Source organism: Bombina bombina, chromosome 1 (assembly GCF_027579735.1).
Source record: "Bombina bombina isolate aBomBom1 chromosome 1, aBomBom1.pri, whole genome shotgun sequence".
NCBI lineage: Eukaryota > Metazoa > Chordata > Amphibia > Anura > Bombinatoridae > Bombina > Bombina bombina.
Window position 1 is genome coordinate 739376904 of NC_069499.1, and position 22847 is coordinate 739399750.

The 22847-nt window shown below is 37.4% G+C and overlaps 1 protein-coding gene across 1 annotated transcript in view; it reads left to right on the top strand.

Moving 5' to 3' along the window:
* The first annotated feature begins 1887 nt into the window (after positions 1–1887).
* The window catches only part of RAP2C (RAP2C, member of RAS oncogene family), a 33162-nt gene continuing 12202 nt past the window's right edge, over positions 1888–22847 (top strand). The window contains exons 1-3 of the mRNA XM_053699262.1: positions 1888–1964; positions 11741–12318; positions 20909–21228. Of these exons, the coding sequence (XP_053555237.1) occupies positions 12046–12318; positions 20909–21187 (552 nt within the window). The 5' untranslated portion in view covers positions 1888–1964; positions 11741–12045 and the 3' untranslated portion in view covers positions 21188–21228. The remainder of the gene's footprint in view (positions 1965–11740; positions 12319–20908; positions 21229–22847) is intronic.

Sequence of the window (22847 nt, forward strand, 5' to 3'; positions counted from 1 at the left end):
TAGATATCCTTTGTTGAAGAAATAGCAATGCACATGGGTGAGCCAATCACACAAGACATCTATGTGCAGCCACCAATTAGCAGCTAGTGAGCCTATCTAGATAAGCTTTTTAGCAAAGGATATAAAGAGAATAGAGCAAATTAGATAATAGAAGTTAGAAAGTTGTTTAAAATTGCATGTTCTTTCTAAATCATGAAAGAAAATGTGGGTTTCATGTCCCTTTAAGGGTGACTGCTTAATTTAAAATTGTATGCAATTTCAAACTGAGCTGCAGAAGATTTTTCACTAAAAAGAATCTCATTCCAAAAAGTGAAAAGTTCTGCCACTGGGCGCACAACACACACTAGGCATGTGCATTTGGATCCAAGTGCTTTATCACGTTTTTTGTTTATTGTTGTTGATTATTTTTGATTATAAGTTAGCATTTGTATTGATTTATCACAGATCTCAGTGTGTTGCACTTTAACAAGAAGAAATTTGAAAAGAGCTGAATGCCAAGATCAGCTACCTTCTTTTGCGCATTTAAATCATCATGAATCATTTGAATGCACATGCCTAACACACACACATATAGTAGGTTGCACAGAAAAAGATCAAGCTACCCCCTCAAAGGAACTGCATAAATGATTCATGTGGGTAAACTAAGGCCTAATAAATCTGTTTATTGACCATTTCAGTGTTGTCATTTTTCGCATATGTGATGAACCACACCTAAAGGATTGAACACAGATCTACACAGAGCACACAAGCCATACAGTTTGCACACTAACATATTTGAAAGAACAGTATCATGCTATTATCATATAAAAGTACTAAAACAAAGTGTTTAGTCCTTACTGCCAAAGCCATCACTATACGTAATTTCCAGGAATATGATTTGCTCATTTAGACAAACACATAAGGCTTGTGCACACACAAACTGAAAAGGACATGAAACCTAAAATGTCACGATTTGGAGAAAGCATTAACCCCTTCATGCCAGGGGGCAAGTGCTTAGATCGGAACAAACTTCAGATGTAAATACTTGCTTGAAAAAAGAAATCATGCAATCATGTGATTTTGAGGCCAGGATTGAATCATGGGGGACTGCCTTGGCCGCTATGCACAACCACACAGTCCATTTTTTAATTTCCTGGAAGGAGGAAGCTGCAGGATTTTACACAGCTTTCCAATTTACGTCTGGTATCAAATTTGCTTCATTCTCTTGGTATGCTTTGCTGAAGGAGCAGAAACGCACTACTAGAAACTAGCTGAACACATTGGGTAAACCAATGATAGGAGGCATATATGTGCATCCACCAATCAGCAGCTAACAATTAATAGTGCATTGCTGCTCCTCAGCCTACCTAGATTTGTTTTTTTAACAAAGGATATCAAATGAACTAAGTAAATTAAAGAACAGAAATGCAAAAGTTGTTGTTTCGAGTTTCATGTCCCTTTAAGAACCAGAAATAATAATTATGTTGTCTGATCTCATTGTCATTAAAAAGACAGATATTGAATGAAAGAGAAAAAAAAGTCAACATACAGTGCAACTTTTATGAACTCAATCGGAACGTATGAATATACAATTCCAGGTAAAACGCTTTAGGCATAATAAACATTTGACCTCATTTGAAACTGCTAGCATGAGCCTTTGGCATTACAAGACGACTTCATATGCGCAGTTTAAATCATTCCATTAAAACTAGACCGCTACCACAGTCGGTAAGTAGCCCCAGAGTGTCTCTGTAGGTATATTAGCACCAGCTAACAAAGCAGCAGAAGCCTATCAACCTGCACTAAGTCTCCAAAATTCACTCTAAACAGCCAGCTGACCTGCTCTACACCGGAAATACTTTATCTCTCCTTCGGGTTGCGTTTCCGCTACCGGGTTTCTTCTTCCGCTTTTAGATTTTTCGTACACTTCCTTCCGGAGGTTCCGGGCTCGGGCGTCGGATCGGGGAACCACCCTGAGCAGGGAGGTAAGTGCTATGGTTGGAACATGGAATGTAATTGTTTAGTACGGGCAGTTAAAAGGTTAATAACACCCAGAGGCATTTCGTGTTAACACAACCGGGGCTGTATGAGACCCTCCCAGAGACCACCCCGCCCTAATGCATAAAACGACTAGCCCCAGTACTGACAGTAAGACCCCTTAGCGGAGACCACCAGACGACTGACAGCTCTCCAGACCAAGGAGGTTATATAATTTAATGGTGTGGGGGTACTAACCCATCCATTAAATAATAGATACTCTGATATAAAGAACACAATTTCCTTTAGGAAAATGATCCAATATTCCCCACCCAGCAAAGTGACTTAAGTCATAATTTTAAAAAGCCTCCCATTACCAGCTTAATGTAACACCCATATTTACAAGAGCACCAGCCAGAAAAACACTGACACTGAAACCTTAAAAAGCATAAGGGACACCACATATTTTCTTTGGTCATAAAGTAAAAACTTTCCTATTACCAGCCATATTTACAAGAGCACCAGCCAGAAAAATACCTTAACATTGAAACTTTTAAAATCATAGGGGACACCACATATGTTCTTTAGTCATAATTGTAAAACCGTTCCCATTACCAGCTTAGTGTAATAGCCATACTTGTATCAGCACCAGCCAGAACAATACCCCAACACTGAAAACAAACATTAAAAAGCTCAGGGGGGTCACATATTTCGTTGCGGGCAGTTACAAAATAACAATTTTCCTTTTATAAACCTAAATTATTTGCTTAGCCATACATTAGATATCCAACTATATCAATAACAAAAATAATATATATTTATTTTTTTTCCTGACTGGCAGTGTGTGATATGTTTGTCTAGCCCTGTTTTATTATTTTGCCCATGTGAACCCCATTTTCATTGTTGCTTGTGGGGAAATATCAGCATGGTTTTCAAGATGAGCCTAGCACTGCCTATAATAATTAGTATCTTTATATTTCACCAATTGGCAATGATACTTTGTAACCTATTTCTTAGGGCCCAATTCTCAAAAAAGTATGTCGACCCTCACAGACTTCACTTCAGAGAAAATAATGAAGCTCTTTAGCATACAGATTCATGCAGGAGAGAGAGCAAATGTGACAGGGACTACCCAGCGCTTTTTTATTTTTTTTATTAAGCATGAGCAAATCAAAACACACTCTTTATAGTTTACTTTACCTTGTATTTGAATCTAGTTTCACATAGATGTATTTTTCTATCTGTAAAATCAGTATATTGGATATTTTAAACAAGCTTACAGTAAAAAACAGACCTCCAGGTACAACATGCTTAGAGAATGTGATGGAACCTGTGCAATAGCCAACACTGACATTTTATTGCGCTATACAAATTAATAAAATAATAATTTCAGGCACATGCAAGAAACACCCCTGCTCAAGCCCATTCAAAAAGACTGCATGACTTATTTTACAATAGAAAAGTAAAGTATCTTTTGAATTTTGTACTCTTGGTTACAATTTTAACTTACTTTTTAAAATTATTTTGTATGTTAAATTGTTTTGTTTGTTTTTCTGGGGGGTGGGGGGGTTTACAGTGCATATCACATACATTTTTATTTTATTTTTACTATGTAATATGTTTTCATTTTGCTGTACATTTTTAATACGTATTTCAAGATGTACTATTAATACTATTTTTACTGCCTTCTTTAAAGGGACATTGAACCCAAATTTTTTCTTTTGTGATTCAGATAGAGTATGTAATTTTAAACAACTTTCTAATTTACTCCTATTATCTAATTTTCTTCAGTCTCTTGGTTTCTTTATTTGAAATGCAAGAATGTAAGTTTAGATGCCGGCCCATTTTTGGTGAACACACTGTGTTGTTCTTGCTGATTGGTGGATAAATTCACCCACCAACAAACAAGTGCTTTCCATGGTCCTAAACCAAAAAAATAGCTTAGATGCCTTCTTTTTCAAATAAAGAAAGCAAGAGAACGAAGAAAAATTGATAATAGGAGTAAATTAGAGCATGCAAATTTAAGCAACTTTCTATCTGAATCATGAAAGAAAACATTTGGGTTCAGTGTCCTTTTAATTATATTTACAACATATTTTCACCACGCTTCACACACTGCTAATTTTATTGAATGCTATATACCATAATGTCTCTGCGTTGCATACAGAAATGTAGGTAGTTTCTGCTTCTTAGCAAGGTCTACACCACTATCAAGATATTATTTGCCTTTAAAGAATCTCATAAACGCTCTTGTAGCGCTGATGGATCTTTTTAGAAGCTTGTGCTTAAGGGGAGAGATTTAGCGAATCAGGGCTTGACAAAATATAAATATATATAACATAACAGTAAATAGCTCATTTAAAGGGAAAGTGTACTGTAAAATTGATTTCCCCTTAAAGGGACGTTACAATCAGTTATATGAAAACTGGTGTTTAACAGATACTACTATATGCACAGATACTTATCTAAACATCATGTATAAAAACTTACTTAGAAGATGATCAGGTTAGGCTGGGGCACCCAGTGAAATGAGCTGGGAAAGCAGGAAGGGCAGACACTCCCTCCCCTGCATATGAAAAGCCCCTAATACTTTGGGGCTTTGTTAGGAGTCTGAAAATCAGTGCAGTGTTATTTAAAAAAAAAAGAAATTCTATGCATTACAAAAACACTCCCAGATGGCCTAGACAAATGGATCATCTTCAAAATATTTTTGAACTTGCAGGGAGAGCAGGCATCCATATATTTTTATGTTTTTCCCCTCTCTAGCCACAATGGCCTCATCTTTATTTCTGTCTGATTACACAAAAGCAAGTGCAATTGAAAGTGAATATTTTAGTACAAATATCTCACCTCCACTGGGAGTGTAAATTCTTCTGCAGCTACATGTTTACATAGCATTATTATAACTCGTATTACTTAAAGGGACACTAAACCCAATTTTTTAAGATAGAGAATGCCATTTTTTAGCAACTTTCTAATTTAATACTGTTATCAATTTTACTTCTCTTGCTATCTTTATTTAAAAAGCAGGAATGTAAAGCTTAGGAGCCAGACCATTTTAAGTTAAAGTGAAGGTAAAGTTACATGGGTGTCTTTCTATAATAACATTCTTTGCCGCAAATAAATATGAGTTTCATTCATCATTTTTTTCATATTGTACTGTAAATAAAATTATCGACGTAATAAATACCTTTTTTATAGCCCGCAAATTCAACCCGTTACATATTACAAATGTTCTCTCGATCACGTTTTAAGAAGCTCCAATTGAAATTCTGGCCGTTAGGCGGCCGTCACCCTACGTCATCTGCCTCCTTCTTGATCTGCGCATGCTCTATTATTTACTTCATATCTTAATCCTCGCGCACGCTCCTGTTTCGCGCATGCGCAGGATTTCACCGGCTTTTACGGAGGTCTCCGATACTGAAAATCCTCTCTCTTGACTTTGCACAGGTGCATTTCAAAGGAGTAGATTTGTGAACGCGCTTTAGAGATACGTATAGAGCGGGTATGACAGCTCTATACGTCACAGAACATGAAAGCAGGGAAGAGGTTGGGAGGAGTTAGCATCGAAATGGTAGATATATATATATATATATATATATATATATATATATATATATATATATATATATATATATATATATATATATATATATATATATATATATATATATATTTGCAAAATAAAAAAATAAATAAAATAAACATAGCGATTAGTTTATTTTAATATTAAATAATGCATTGCTGTCTTCATATTTACAAAACTTTACCTTCACTTTAAGCGCCATGGATAGCGATTTCTTATTGGTGGCTACATTTAACCACTAATAAGCAAGCGCAACCCAGATTCTGAACCATAAATGGGCTGGCTCCTAAACTTTTATTTTCAAAGAAAGATACCAAGAGAACAAAGAAAAATTGATAATAGAAGTAAATTAGAAAGTACACAAGTATATATTTCAGATTAAAGTTGAAGTAGCTATTTGTAAACAATAATACATTCCAACAGGTAAAATGCATAATTGAGAACACATTAAAGGGGAGAAAAGTTGAATTACTCATTTAATATCATGACATGCAAATAATAATTGCGTATATCATTTTACAATTAAAGGGATTTAAGACACCTTGTAAATAAGACTTGGTGGTGTTGCAATAAATGAACATAGTGGGAAACCTTTCTGAATAGATAAGCACTTGAAAGTGATGCAGCATAGCTGTAAAAAGCTGACTAGAAAATATCACCTGAACATCTCTATGTAAAAAAGAAAGATATTTTACCTCAAAAGTTCCTCAGTAGCCACCTCCCATTGTAAAGGATTTCTAAGCAGCATTTTAGTGTGTATGTTCTGGGACATCTGAAAGGATGAGCCTCGTGAACTCTCATATTATTTCACCAATCGGGTAAAAGAAGCTTACTATGAAATCTCATGAGAGTTAAGTCAAATTTCATGAGATCACAGTAAGAGTTCATGACCTCAGCACTGCTGATGCTGATTGGCTGCTGTTAATTTCTTCATTTATTTTTACCTGCAGCTGGGAGCAGCTGAGTATAACTTTTTATACAGAACTTACTCTGCTGAGCTGAGGAAATTGTGAGGTAAAATATCTTCCTTTTTTACATAGAGATGCTCAGGTGATATTTTCCTGTCAGCTTTTTACAGTTATACTGCATCAGTTTCAAGGGATTTAGCATATGAGTATTGTGTCCCTTTAAAGTGTTTCATGTCCCTTTTGTGTGAGGGACTTTAAACATGTTTTGCTTTTGTGTAAAATTGTGCTTTGTCTTATGATCCCTATAGAGGCGAAGAAAGCAAAATCTGTAGCCTAGATTTTCAAAATGCTACAACGTGCATAATCCAGCTATTTCATTAGCAGATTTACATCATTTGCTTGGCCAGAAAGTTTTGTTTTGGATAGTAAAGTAAATTCATTTCCCAAAATATTTAGTTTTTTGTTTTAAAAATCAAGAGCGCACTAACCCAATCTTCTTCTTGCCAGCTGGTTGGGAGAACGGCTTGCATGCCGTCATGAGCGATGGTGATCGCCACAGATTAATAACATTTTTGTCTTGCGAAAAGCCCAGGTTGGGGCCGAAACGTTGACAATCAACTTGTTTATGTAACCTTTTGGAAATAAAGATTCTTCTGTTCTGAATAAAAAAAAAAATAAAAAATATATATATATATATATATATATATATATATATATATATATATATATTTTTGTATGCAAAAGTTTAGCAATGTCATTTTGATCTATCAAATAACTGAAGGACACAGTAATATTTCAGTAGTGAAATGAGGTTTATGGAATTAACAGAAAATATGCAATATGGCAATATGCATCCAAATGAAATTACAGGTGCATAAATATGGGCACCCTTGTCATACTACCTAGCACTGATTAATTGGAACACACAATTGGTTTGGTGAGCCCATTAAAGTGAAGGTAAACTTTGATGAATGAAAGCCAGTTTTTTAAAAATACTATTAAAAACAGGGGCACATTCATCAAAGTTTACAAAGCAGCCATTTTAATTAAAAACTTACCTCACTTCTTTGCACAGCCAGAGCAGCTTCCCCCACCTGGAGATCCTCTTTTCACACATCAGTCACTAATCCAGCTTCCTCCAATCACAGGATGGCCTCAGGCAATGACTACCCTGGGGGGGAAAGCCATGATTGGAGGCTGGATTAGTCATTGATGGTGTGTGAAGAGAGGATCTCTGTGTGGGGGAAGCTGCTCTGGCTGTGCAAAGAACAAAGGTAAGGGTTTTTTTTTTTTTTTATCAAAACAGCTGCTTTGTAAACTTTGATGAATGAAAGTGCCCCTTTTTTTAATAGTATTTTTAAAAACCGGGCTTTAATTCATCAGTTTACCTTTACTTTAAGCCTTGAACTTCATAGACAGGTGCATCCAATTATGAGAAAAGGTATTTAAGGTGGCCAATTGCAAGTTGTTGTTGTTCTCTTTGACTCTCCTCTGAAGAGAGGCAACATGGAGGCCTCAAAACAACTCTCAAATGACCTGAAAACAAAGATTGTTCAACATTATGGTTTAGGGGAAGGCTACAAAAAGCTATCACAGAGATTTAAGCTGTCAGTGTCCACTGTGAGGAACATATTGAGGAAATGGAAGACCACAGGCACAGTTCTTGTTAAGGCCAGAAGTGGCAGGCCAAGTAAAATATCGGAGAGACAAAGGCTGGTGAGATCGGTCAAAAACAGACCAAAGACCTACAACATCATCTTGCTGCAGATGTTGTCACTGTGCATCGTTCAACAATTCAGCGCACTTTGCACAAGGAGAAGCTGTATGGGAGAGTGATGCGGAAGAAGACTTTTTTTCTGCACACTCGCTTGAGGTATGCAAACGCACATTTGGACAAGCCACCTTAAAGGGACACTAAACCCATTTTTTTTTCTTTTGTGAGTCAGATAGAGCATGACATTTTAAGCAACGTTCTAATTTACTCCTATTATCAAATTTTCTTCATTCTCTTGGTATCTTTATTTGAAATGCAAGAATTTAAGTTTAAATGCCGGCCCATTTTTGGTGAACAACCTGGGTTGTTCTTGCTGATTGGTGGATAAATTCATCCACCAATAAAAAAAGTGCTGTCCAGAGTACTGGGCTAATAAAAAAAGCTTAGATGCCTTCTTTTTCAAATAAAGATAGCAAGAGATCAAAGAAAAAATGACAATAGGAATAAATTAGAAAGTTGCTTAAAATTGCATGCTCTGTCTGAATCACGAAAGAGAAAAAAATTGGGTTCAGTGTCCCTTTTAATTTTGGAAGAATGTGCTGTGGACTGATGAAACAAAGATTGAGTTATTTGGTCATAACAAGGGACGTTATGCATGGCGGCAAAATAACACAGCGTTTCAAGACAAACACTTGCTACCCACAGTCAAATTTGGTGGATCCATCATGCTGTGGGGCTGTGTGGCCAGTGCCGGTACTGGGAATCTTGTTAAAGTTGAGGGTCGTATGGATTCCACTCAATATCAGCAGATACTTGAGAATAATGTTAAGTAATCGGTCACAAGGTTGAAGTTACACCGGGGCTGGATATTTCAACAAAACAACAACCGAAAACACTGCTCAAAATCTACTCTGGCATTTTATGCAGAGGAACAAGTACAATGTTCTGGAATGGCCACCCCAGTCCCCAGATCTGAATATCATTGAAAATCTGTGGGGTGATTTGAAGCGGGCTGTCCATGCTCGGCAACCATTAAATCTAACTGAACTGGAGATGTTTTGCAAAGAGGAATGTTCCAAAATATCTTCATCCAAAATCCAAACACTCATTACAGGCTATTGGAAGCCTCTAGAGGCTATTATTTCTGCTAAAGGAGGCTCTACTAAATATTGATGCAATATTTCTGTTGGGGTGACCAAATTTATGTACCTGTCTAATTTCATTTGGATGCATATTGCACATTTTCTGTTAATCCAATAAACCTCATTTCACTACTGAAATATGAGACTGACCTTCAGTTATTTGATAGATCAAAATGAAATTGCTGATCCAAACACCCAATTATTTATAAATGAAAATCATGGAAATTGTCAGGGGTGCCTTAACTTTTGCATACAAGTGTATATATATTTATATATCCGGACCAGTGACTCGGCAACATCCCAGCCCTGGGTGCTAAATAGCACTCCAAAAAAGCTGTGATGTCACCAGAGCCACAGGCAGTTAACCCCAGTCTGGAATGGGTGCAAGAAACAAGGGGGGTTACAAACAAAAAGTAATACAACACATAGAGACACCCAGCACTCACCAGCTAAGATAAAATCACAACTGGAAAGGTTAGTTACCGCATCTGGCCAAATGGGAAAAGCTCAGGCACCACGTCAAGGTCCTTTCCACAGCCTGAGTCCCTAACACAGCCACACCATGCGAGCTCACAAAGCCAAACAAACTGAGAACAAAGAAGGGGTGCACAGGTGTATGTAATCGCCCAAAGAAATACAAAACACGGAAGGGAACTGCACTCCAAGACCGGACCAGTTACACATCCAGTGACTCAGCAACATCCCAGCCCTGGGTGCTAAATAGCACAACAAAAAAGCTGTGATGTCACCAGAGCCACAGGCAGTTAACCCCAGTCCAGAATGGGTGCAAGAAACAATGGGATGTATGTGTGTGTGTGTGTGTGTGTGTATATATACAGGTGACCCTCATTTTACAACGGTTCAATTTACACCGTTTCAGAATAACAACCTTTTTTTCCAGTTATGTGACTGCTATTGAGAAGCAGTGCATTTATTAAAATAGCCAGTAGGTGGAACTGTCTGCTGGTGTATCAGCAAAGCCAAGCAAGCTGAAATTAATCAGTTTAACCAGACCTGAGCTATTGAGCAGATTTCAAAGGAACAAGATCTTCCCGTCTATAAATCAGTCTAGATTGAAATGCATAGAAAGAACTGTTTGCAGAAAAAGTGGTCTGTGTTATGTGATTATTTTGTTAGGTTTATAATGCTGTTTAGCAAATGTTTTTGTTCATTTAACTTAGTTTGATTATATATTCGGTGTTGTGTGATTATTGTATTAGGTTTATAATGCTGTTTAGCATTTAAAGTCTTCATTTCAAAGCTTTAAAAATATTGTATTAGGTGTTACTTATGACAATTTTGAGAGGGGCCTGGAACCTATCTCCCTCACTTCCCATTGACTTACATTATAAACTGGGTTTCAATTTACAACAGTTTCGATTTACAACCATTCTTTCTGGAACCTAACCCCGGCGTAAACTGAGGGCTACCTGTGTGTGTGTGTGTATGTATGTATGTATGTATGTATGTGTGTATATATATATATATATATATATATATATATATATATATATATATATATATATATATATATATATATATATATATATATATATATGGAGCGGGTTTGCATAAACAAGCCTGCTGCCACATATTTAAGAAGCAGAAACTGCTTCTTTCTCCACCCGCCAGGCCACCACCTCAGAGGTGGCAAGGTCGGTCACCCCGATACTCGCTTGTTTGGGGTTATTGACATTCCCTGCTCTAGCACAGTTGGTTACAGGGGGCAGCATTGCACAAGAAACCTCTTGTGCAGTGTTACATTTCACCATGCAATACAAGATCGCAATGATTTCAAATTTTTATCATAATATACTACATCATGAGATGTTGGTATGTATATTTGGGAGGAGGGGTATGTTTTTATTATTATTGCATATCACAAATAACTTGCGTATTAGAATATAACAAACACTAACCCATATGACATAGTCACCTCGAAGTATCCACAAGTCTGATAAAGCCGGTCATTCTGTTCAATGGATGAGTTGTGCACAAACATGCACTTCCTGTTGGTTTTAAAACATTTTTAACACAACACATTTTTAGCATTCTTAACGACAGTAAACCCCTTGTAATTAAGACATTTCTGCCTTATTGCTATAGAATTGCATATCTGCAAATTCTAAATGTTTTAAAAGCAAATTAGCATCCTTTTTACTAAAGTTGCTTTCATTAGCCATAGTTCAACATTTACCTTATTTGGTAGAGCCAATCCAGGCTTTAGTCTGGTGACAACAAGGCTATTCACTGTCCTAAAGTTAGTATAAAGTACATTATTTTCTAATTGTTATCATTTAAAGCCAATTATAGACAGATGTCAGCAGGGTGCATTTAATGTTCTTTAGAATAAGAAAATACTCAATTCATTGGGCAAGTTGTATATATAAAATGAATTATCCACTTATCTTTCTATGTTTACTTTTTTATGTAGATCTGCTGTTGGGATTAAGACCACCCCAATGTGTTTCTGTCCTTACTTTACTTGTTACTGGACACAGAGGTGCAGCCGCTTGACTTCTGCGGACTGAAAAGTAGAAGCAGCTGATCGCAATACTTGCAGAGTTTGCTACAAAACCAGGAAGTCCTTATTTTTATTTTTTTCCCCCCAGTTTGTCAACCAAACATCTAAAGTTGAAAGAGGATATGAAAAACCTAAACCCCAAGCCAGCATTGTAACCTTCTCCTCACGTCTTCTGTTCTGTTGCATGTACTGTGAGACCCCACAAGTTCGGGCCCATGAGGGAATACAAAGTGGTGGTGTTAGGCAGTGGTGGGGTTGGGAAGTCTGCTTTGACTGTACAGTTTGTGACAGGCACTTTCATTGAGAAGTATGATCCTACCATTGAGGATTTCTACCGCAAGGAGATTGAAGTGGACTCCTCACCCTCTGTGCTGGAGATCTTGGACACAGCAGGCACAGAACAATTTGCCTCCATGAGGGATCTCTACATAAAGAACGGTCAAGGTTTCATATTGGTGTACAGCTTGGTCAATCAGCAGTCATTCCAGGTAAGGGGAGAGTGTCTTTGAATCTCTGTGTTTTATTATGGAAATTAAGCCACTCATTGTTGCATTACTGTTTTCAAACATTATGATTTCTGTACTAATGCAGTATGTTTATTTTGTATAATAATTTTAAGCAAATTATTAATATACTAGCAGATTAGGCAAGTGGAACCCAAATCTGTCTACTGGTAACCCTAGCTGACCAGAATCTGAGAGTACCTAATTACAAATTGGTAGATCAAAATTACTGAGCCTCTGGTCCTCTAGCTATCTAAGTTTGGCAAACACAACAGGCCAGTCTAATAGTCTAAAAAGCTCTAGCTTAGTTTGTCTTCAGATTAGTTAAGGGTTTTGCAAATCTAGGTGCTAAAAAAAACTGCTGGTTCCTGGATTTGTGTGCTATAAATTTGACAATCCATCATGTCTATGCCTTGCCTGATCTCAGCAGTGACAGACTGCATGCCCTAAGACAAATTATGCACATTTTCGAATGTACAGTAGTGAGGAAAAGCTATAATGACACTTGTGTGGTCTGTCGCACAAGCTGAACTGCTCTATAGTCTAAGACACCTAGACCCATCCACGCAAGTAGGTAAGATCTGGCTACTGGAATCTAGAAATCCTGATTGTTTTTTTGTAGCTGGGTGGTTAAATGATCCGTAAGTTATGAGTCCAATTTCACTAGATACTATTTGTTTCAAGTGAGCTATGGAACACCTGCAGCTCTTTATGTAGCATACAGTATAAACTATATGTTCCCTACCTCTGAAAAAGTATTAACAATATCTTATTTAGAAGTCACTTGTTAAATGTCACCCCTTTCACTCACAAACTTATTTTAGTATTGCTTGTTGTCTGAAAATTACTTTTTCTGATCATTAGTTACTGGTGCAGTGGGAGGGGGGTATGGTAGAGAGCTATTTCTAAAGGATCAGGGAGCCCTAAACTACACAAAATTTAAAAAAAATCATAACTGCAGACTGTCTGCCAGTACCTACGATTGCGGAAAATGATGGTGACCAGGGGGGGGGGGGGGGGGGGAGAGAGGTGATAGATGTCAGGTGGGAGGGTAATCGTTACACTACATTTTACTCTAACTGCTGATTATCCCCTTCACTGTCAGGAATTTCAGATTTGTGGTAAGCAGCTGCAATTAGCGGACTTCTAATTACAAAAAAATCAATGGGAAAAGTATGCATGTTTGCTATTTTTGATCAAAGGAGATCCCAGAGAGACTTTTACAATCTTTTTTTTTTTTTCTTATGACTGCAGTAGTGTGTAAATAATATTAGTTTAATGCCCGAACTTTGTGAAAAAGTTTACTGTTTATTTTTTTTTATTTTTTTTATATATATGATGACATTTGTCAGTCAAATGGTGGCATGAAATATAGCAATATGGGCCTAGATCAATACTTTGAGTTGTCTAGTTTAAATAAATAAAATCTGGAGATATATATAGATAGATATCTTTATCTATCTCCAGGAACAAAAAGGGGAGCCATATTTTGGGGTGTAAAGTCCCTGTTTTCCCCATAGACTTTCCACAGCCAGCCAGCTCTTCTCACCTACATGGATACATTGTATCAAACCCTCAGCCTACAGGTTTTTATAAATTTGTAACTGTTTACTGTACCCAGTCACTTAAAGCTGCCCTCTCAGTAACAACTGTACAAACTGCTGAGGAAATAATGTTCACACAGCACAGCCTTATAGGACCAGTAAACCTAGGAAATAATGTTATATAATTCTGCACATAGTGCAGAATTATATAACATTAGCTTAGCTCCAGATTTCTAAAGTGAATAGTTAAAAAGATATCGCGCAAAGAAAACAGAACGCCGCTCCTGGCTCTACTGAGTTCCAACGGGTCTTTTCTTCTGCTAAGCACATCACGGGCACGCTGTCTATTCACAGCACGCCCAATCGAGCTATTAAAATCAATGTAGCTCGCTCTGGTCTGGGAGCGGGAGCGAGCTACATTGATTTTAATAGCACGTTCAGGCCAGCTGTGATTAGACAGCGTGCCCAGATGGTTTTTAGGAGAAGAAAACAGACCCGCTCACTAGAGCCAAGAGCGGTGTTCTGTTTTCTTTGCATGATATCTTTTTAACTATTCACTTAAGAAATCTGGAGCTAAGCTAATGTTAAACAATTCTGCAATATGTGTAGAATTATATAACATTATTTCCTAGGTTTACTGGCCCTTTAAAGGGCAGGGTAGCACCTGGTCACACAGTCTTAAAGGGACAGACAAACCCCCACACAGTTTTGCTTAGTTCTCTTGATATTCTTAGTTGCAAGCTAAACATAGGAAGGCTCATATGATAATTTCTAAGCCCTTGAAGGCCGCCTCTTATCACATGCTTTTTTATTTGCTTTTCACAATAGGGGAGAGCTAGTTCATGTAAACCATATAGATATCATTGTGATCACGCCCATGGATTGTGGCAGACACTGCACTAATTGGATAAAATGAAAGAAAGTCGATAGATAATAAATAAAATGTCATGTGATAAGGGACAGTATACCGTAAAATATTTTTTCCCTTAATGTGTTTCTAATTACTTTTTAACCAGCTGCAGAGTATAAACTGTATGAGAATTAGCTTTTTAAGGTTTGTTTGTGTATATGAAGTAGCTGTTTTTGTGTTTTGAAGCCACAACCTAATAAAATGGGTTGAGCTTGTAGATATAATCAGAGCTCATTACTTTATCACATTGTGTACTTATACAAGCTTCTTTCTTATATCTGCTTGTAAACCAATCACCAATACTTGTACAGAACAATGAAAAATTAACATTTTATTACCTTATCACTTCTATAACCCACTGGGAGTGTAATTTCTTCTACTGGCTGTGTTTACACAGCTTGGCCTTGAGGCCAAAAACTTTCAGAATAGGTGGGGATACCACAGGCTAAATCAACTATTTCAAATGCCAATATAAGGGTAATAGAAATACTTGTAAACAATTTAATACACTCCAGCAGGTAAAGTGGATCATTGGGAACAAATTAAAGTGGAGACATTTTTTGAGTAAACAGTCCCTTTTAAATACAAGGTAATCACAGAGGTAAAAAGTGTATTATAACAGTGTATGTCATGCATCTTTTAAAACAACACAAATCCTGGTGTTGACTGTCTCTTTAAAGGGACAGATCAACGTAATGTGCACACAGCGCAACCTTAAAGGGCAGCTCGACACCTGCGCACAGATCCTTAAAGGGACAGATCACCGTAATGTGCACGCAGCACAACCTTAATGGGCAGCTCGGCACCTGCACACAGTCTTTAAGGGACAGCCACACAAAACCTTTAGTGGTTAAACACACACAGTTTTAAAGGGAGCGATAGTATGCATCCACACACAAAGCAAACCGCCTTAAAGGGACAGGGGCACGTGCACACAAACCGCACTCACAGCCTTTAAAAGGACAACTTACACCATAAGCACACAGCATTAAAGGAACAGCTCACACCATGCACAGTCTTTAAGGGACATGCACAGCTCACACCATGCACACCTAGCGCAAACTTAAGGGGCAGCTCGGCTCCTGCTCACATTCTTAAAGGGGCAGGCACACACAACCTTTTAGTGAGTTTACACTAAAGGGAGCGATAGTATGCATCCACACGCAAAGCATACCGCTTTAAAGGCTGCGGTCTTTCATACGCCCAATCCTATACGATCGGGTTGATTGGCCGTGAATCTGCAGGGGGCGACATTGCACAAGCAGTAAACAAAAACTGCTTGTGCAATGATAAATGCCGACAGCGTATGCTGTCGGCATTTATCAATGTGCGGCGGACATGATACGCTACATTGTATCATATACGTCCGCACTTTACTTTAGTAAATCGGCCCCTTAGAGATGGCTCAAGGCAATCCTAAACAGAGTTATAGAGATTTTATGGCATTCACACAAAGCGATGAGCTGTGCTTTTAGCCTGTGAGTGTGTGTGTGTGTGTTTTTGTTGTTGTTGAGCTAACGTTCCCCAATCAGCCCTCTAATCATACAGCACCTTTGTTTTACAGAGATGATTGGAAAATATTTCAAACTGTTAGTTCAACAAAAATATTACTTTTCAAGTGGGCGGCCAGAGGGCAGGGTATTATATTTTTATATTATAGCGCTTCTTCATAACAACTGAAGAGTTAAACACCTTCTAAAATATCTGTAACATTCCAGATTTGTTTAGACAAAGGGAAAAGTTTACTATCACTTTAAGGACTGTGTGCATTATGTGAGGGTGTCCGTGCCTTTAAGACTGTGCAAGCGTAATGTGATCTGTGCTTTTAAGGCTGTGTGCTGCGTTTGTGCACCTATACCATTAAAACTGTGTGTGTGTGGTGTGAGCTCCCCCTTTAAAGTCTGCGTTTGTGTCTGTCACTTTAATACTGGGTGCCCCTTTAAGGCTGTGTGCATTTGGGTGTGCTTTAAAAGCAGGTGTGCCTGCCACTTAAAAACACTGCATGGTGTGAGATGTTCCTTTAAGGCTGCGTGCGGTGCGTGCGGATGTATACAGTTATCGCTCCCTTTAAGGTTGTGTGTGCCTGCCCTTTTAAGACTGTGAGCTGCCCTTTAAGGCTGCGCTATGTGTGCATGGTGTGAGCTGTTCCTTTAATACTGTGTGGTTATGTTGCAAGTTGTCCTTTTTAAAGGCTGTGCATGTGCCCCTGTCCCTTTAACACAGAGCGTCCCTTTAAGGTGGTGTGCTTTGCGTGTGGATGCATACTATCGCTCCCTTTAAAACTGTGCGTTTAACTACTAAATGTTGTGTGTGCCTGTACCTTAACCCCTTGAGTGCTAATGACGGCTCTGAGCCGTCAGTTTCCCACTCTGGTGCTAATGACGGCTCAGACGTCACTAGCACTCTTCCCAACTTGAGGGAGATCTGGGGGCTCCTACCCCGGCGATCGGGCCTGCATAGTGACGGGCATCGCTGGGGCTTCACGTTATGCGCGGTGACGTCACGCGCAATAACGTTATGACGTCACCACGCAACTTTATTTAACATTAACGATAACGTTAAATATAGGAGCAGGGGGCATGCTGCTTAGAAGCCTATATCTCAAGCATCTAAGCAGCTACAGACCCCCGAGACCCACCGTTGTAAAGTTAATCGCCTAACCTTTCCAACAGTGTAAGTCTTGGGGATCTGAAATAAAAAATAAAAATAAAAAAAGTGAAAAAAAAAATATATATATATATATATATATATATATATATATATATATATATATATATATTTTTTTTTTTTTAAAATATAAAATAACAAACCCTTTAAAAAAACCTTAGCACCCAGGTGGGAAAGTGCTTATCACTCAAAGGGTTAAAGACTGTGTGTGCAGGTGCGGAGCTGCCCTTTAAGGTTGCGCTGCATGAACATTACGGTGATCTGTCCCTTTTAGCCTGTATTCATCTGGTGCAAGTTGTCCTTTTAAAGGCTGAGAGTGCTCTGTGGGTTTGTGCACTTGCCACTGTCCCGTTAAGACAGAGCGTCCCTTTAAGGCTGCGTGCATCACATGGGGATGCATACTATCGCTCCCTTTAAAACTGTGCGTGTAAACTCACTAAAAGGTAGTGTGTGTTTGCCCCTTTAAGACTGTGAGCAGGTGCCAAGCTGCCCTTTAAGTTTGCGATAGGTGTGCATGGTGTGAGCTGTCCCTTTAACGCTGTGTGCTTATGGTGCAAGTTGTCCTTTTAAAGGCTGTGAGTGCGGTTTGTGTGCACATGCCCCTGTCCCTTAAGACAGTGTCCCTTTAAGGTGGTGTGCTTTGCATGTGGATGCATACTATTGCTCCCTTTAAAACTGTGCGTGTTTAACCACTAAAGGTTGTGTGTGCCTGTCACTTAAAGACTGTGTGCGCAGGTGCCGAGCTGCCCATTAAGGTTGCGCTGCATGCACATTAGTGATCTGTCCCTTTAAGACTCTGCGCAGATGTTGAGCTGCCCTTTAAAAGTTGCGCTGCATGAACATTACAGATCTGTCTCTTTAAGACTGTGTGCGTGTGGTGCTAGTTGACCCTTTCAAGGCTGTGTGGGGGTTTGTCTGACCCTTTAAGACTGTGTGACCAGGTGCTATCCTGCCCTTTAAAGGGACACTGTACCCAAAATTTTTCTTTCGTGATTCAGATAGAGCATGACATTTTAAGCAACTTTCTAATTTACTCCTATTATCAAATTTTCTTCATTCTCTTGGAATCTTTATTTGAAATGCAAGAATGTAAGTTTAGATGCCGTCCCATTTTTGGTTAACAACCTAGGTTGTCCTTGCTGATTGGTGGATAAATTCATCCACCAATCAAAAACTGCTGTCCAGAGTTCTAAACCAAGAAAAAAGCTTAGATGCCTTCTTTTTTATATAACGATAGCAAGAGAATGAAGAAAAATTGATAATAGGAGTAAATTAGAAAGTTGCTTAAAATTGCATGCTCTATCTGAATCACAAAAGAAACATTTTTGGTTCAGTGTCCCTTTAAGGCTGTGCTGTGTGAACATTATTTCCTCAGCAGTTTGTACAGTTGTTACTGAGAGGGCTGCTTTAAGTGTCTGTGTACAGTAAACAGTTACAAATGTATAAAAAGCTGTAGGCTGAGGGTTTGATACAATGTATCCATGTAGGTGAGCAGAGCTGGCTGGCTGTGGAAAGTCTATGGGGAAAACAGGGACTTTACACCCCCAAAATAAGGCTCCCCTTTTTGTTCCTGGAGACACAAACAGTAAGTCAGTATTGTTGGTAGCCCTCATCTCAACCCCCACGCTAACTTTTCTAGGAAAATTAGATATGGCTGAGAAAATAATTTAGAACGATAAACTCAGATTTTAATATATATATATATATATATATATATATATATATATATATATATATATATATATATATATATATATATATATATATATATATATATATATATATATATATATATATATATATATATATATATATATATGTATATATATATATATATATATATATATATGTATATGTAAATATTTGCATAGGAATTTAGTGCATCTAGGCAAGTATCCCCGCTTGCTTTTCCCCAGAAATTCTTAATATACAATGTTTCCAATGCACAAGAGAATTGTGGGTAAGATATGCAAATTCTCAGTTTTTTTGCTATATATAATCTATCTCTATCCTCGGCTAAATTTTTATATATATAATTAGTTTTGATGGTCAATTTTTATAATTTGGGCAGTTAAACTATACTTGATACAAGATACAATGTGTATATATGCACAAAGGATATGCGTGAATACAGTCCTCAGACTTGTTTCATGTGAAATACTCAACCAAAAAAGGTGTACAATCATGAAATCCTGTTATTGATTGAAGTTTTGGTAGGAACTATGAAAGTATACTCCCATATTCATGAGCTTTAGACTAAGCTCAAATTGTAATTGCACTGGGAGACCCTTCCATGGTGGGACAGACTTCCACAAACAGAGTTCAGATTAAAATATACATTTAGTGGTTAAAAGGACAACATATTACTTGGGTTACAAGGACATAAGAACTGCTGCACATATAACAACAAGATATACGCTGTGCACCCGAAATTTCTTACTGGTCAGCAAGAGCAGTCTGTTGAAAGTCACACCCTCCTTGTGATGTTACGTCCAATCAAAATATTTAACACACGTTTCAATAACGTGTTTGGCTTTTTTCAAGGCTATACCAAATGAGTTACCACATTGCATGTGTGTGTATGTATATGTGTGTATGTATGTATATGTATGTATATGTATGTGTGTGTGTATATGTACGTACGTATGTATGTATATATATATATATGTGTGTGTGTGTGTTAGTGATGCACCGAAATGGAAATTCTGGCCCGAAACCGAATACGAAAATCCGGGATGCACTTTGCTGAAAACTGAAAATGTATTTTTTCAAATTATTTTCAAATTTTTATTTTTTGCATAATTAGAGCCAATAAAAAACCCCACACTTTTATTGAAAGTAACACACTAAAATTGGACAAAAATATCTTAAAGCAATAATATGCTACACAATTTTACCAAGAAAAAAAAAACAGGCAAAAAATAATGGCATTTTCGGCCAAAATGTTTCTGTGACCAAAATTTTGGTGCATCCCTATTTAAAACAATTATAAATATCAATATACTGTATTATTCTTCATTTAGTTCTATGTAACAGAATCCTAGTTAACAGGTTTTGTTTTTTTACCAATTATCCAAATAAAGTATAGTCCTAGAAAACTCATTATATGCAGAACAGTAAATCAAGTAATTAACTTAAACAGCAGCTCTAGACTAGCATCAAATTTAAAACATGCTACAATTTCAAATTACATGCTCTCTCTGAATTATGAAAGTTAATTTTGACTAGAAACATTTTTCAATAATATATTTGATCTTGTTGAAATAATTCCACGTATAGTTTGCAAGCAGACTTTGTATCTGTAATTGTATTTATTATTTTCATTAGATTTCCATCTACCTTGATATGTGAAAGATTTATGAAAGTTTGAACACAAGAAATGCAGATAATGCTCACACCTACATTATGCCTTCAATGTTTGTTTTATTAACATTTTGCATTTGTTTGTAACCAGGACATAAAACCCATGCGGGATCAAATCGTGCGAGTCAAGAGATATGAAAAGGTTCCTCTCATCCTCGTCGGGAACAAAGTGGACCTGGAGTCAGAGCGAGAAGTTATGGCAGCTGAGGGTCGCTCACTGGCTCAGGAATGGGGCTGCCCTTTCATGGAGACTTCGGCCAAGAGCAAGACAATGGTGGATGAACTGTTTGCTGAAATTGTACGGCAAATGAACTATGCTTCTCTGCCTGAAAAACAGGATCAGTGTTGTACCACTTGCACTGTTCAATGAGAAACTCAAAGAAGGACCTCAAACATGGCCATAAAGAGCAGGTCGGTTCTGGAGCCAATTTTCATGGAGATTTTGCTTAATGCACCTTATCCTGTGTTCAGGCGACATTTCCTGTGATTTTCTTGGGTTAAGCAGAAATGTTGTTGCCTGCAGTTAGTAACTCCCAGTTAAGAGGTTTTTGAGAGCACTATATTTAAGTAGAACGTCTTGAGCAGGAACAAAGCTGCCTAGTGAACACTCAATCACTGGATATTTTTATTGCAGTATATAAGATTATGCTAGGGCCCAGCTGACCAAAATCTAGCAGCTCACCCATACATTTATGAACTTGAATATTTTTTGGAAATATTGTGATTTACTTTTTTCAGCTATTTGCCTGCATTTCCTGGGCATGTTCACAACTGGGACCTAGCTGAACACATTTTGGTGAGCCAGTAACAAGAGGTATGTGTGTAGTCACCAATCACCAGCTAGCTCCCAGTAGTGCATTGAAGCTCCTGGGCATAGCTATGCTTTTTAACAAATTATGCAAGTAATTTTGATAGCATAAGTACAAATATCTTAAAATTACTTGCTTTCTCTTTATAGTGAAAGTGTAATCTTGACTTTTAGGTCCCTTTTTAACAATGCATGAAACATTAAAGGGATAGTGTACTCAACTGCTTTCCCCCTTTTTGTTGTGTTTTTCAATTATCTATTTTACCTACAGGAGTGTAGTAAATTTTTTATGTTGTATCTCCACCTAATACTGAAAACTTCTGAATTTAAGGAACAGTTTACCCTATTTTATTTCTCTTTTCATTTGTACCCAATGATCATTTTTACATGATTAAGTGTATTAAACAGTTTACTAATCGCTCCTTTACCTTTTTATATTGGCATTTGAAATAGCTGATTTTGCCAGAGGTATATCTGCCTATACTGAAATTCTCTAGAAAAGCTGTTTAAAAATAGCCAGCAGAAGAAATTACTCTCCCAGTGAGAGGTTGGATAGATAAGCAAAAATGTTTAATATTTGTTCTTTCTAAGTATTGGGCTTTGGTGTACAGACAGATATAATATAAATAACCATGTGTGTGTACCAAAAGTTTTAAAATAAGGAAATCTGATTTTCCTGCAAGCTCAACTTTTTTTAGTGGGTTTTGGTTTCAAAGAACAAAAACCAGATATTTAATTTACAAAAATACAATTAAGAAGCATAATTTATACTCTGCAGCTGGTGTAACAAGCCATCGAAAACCCATTAAGGGAAAATCTGTTTTGCAGTACACTGTCCCGTTCTGGTTACAAAAAACTATGTAATAGACTTGTGCATTCTGCATTTATATTCAGTGCCGAATGCAGAAGTAGGCGGACTTTCATGATCAGATCATTTTGGAGCAGAATTTCCTCTTGTGAAATTGAAACACTCCAAAATCTGGATTTACACAGATGTTAATGTGCTTCACTTTCACAAGAAAAAATTTGACTGTGAAAAGATCCGAACATCACTAAAGACAGGCTACTTCCGCATTTTGCATTGCACATAATTTTCGAATGAACAAATCTACTATGTAAACAAGAAGCTTTAGATACAACAATGCTCCTAGTTGGTGAGCATTTAGAGGTACTAAAATTTTCATTTTCCATTGTTCTTTTGCCGTTGAGTAAACAGTGATAA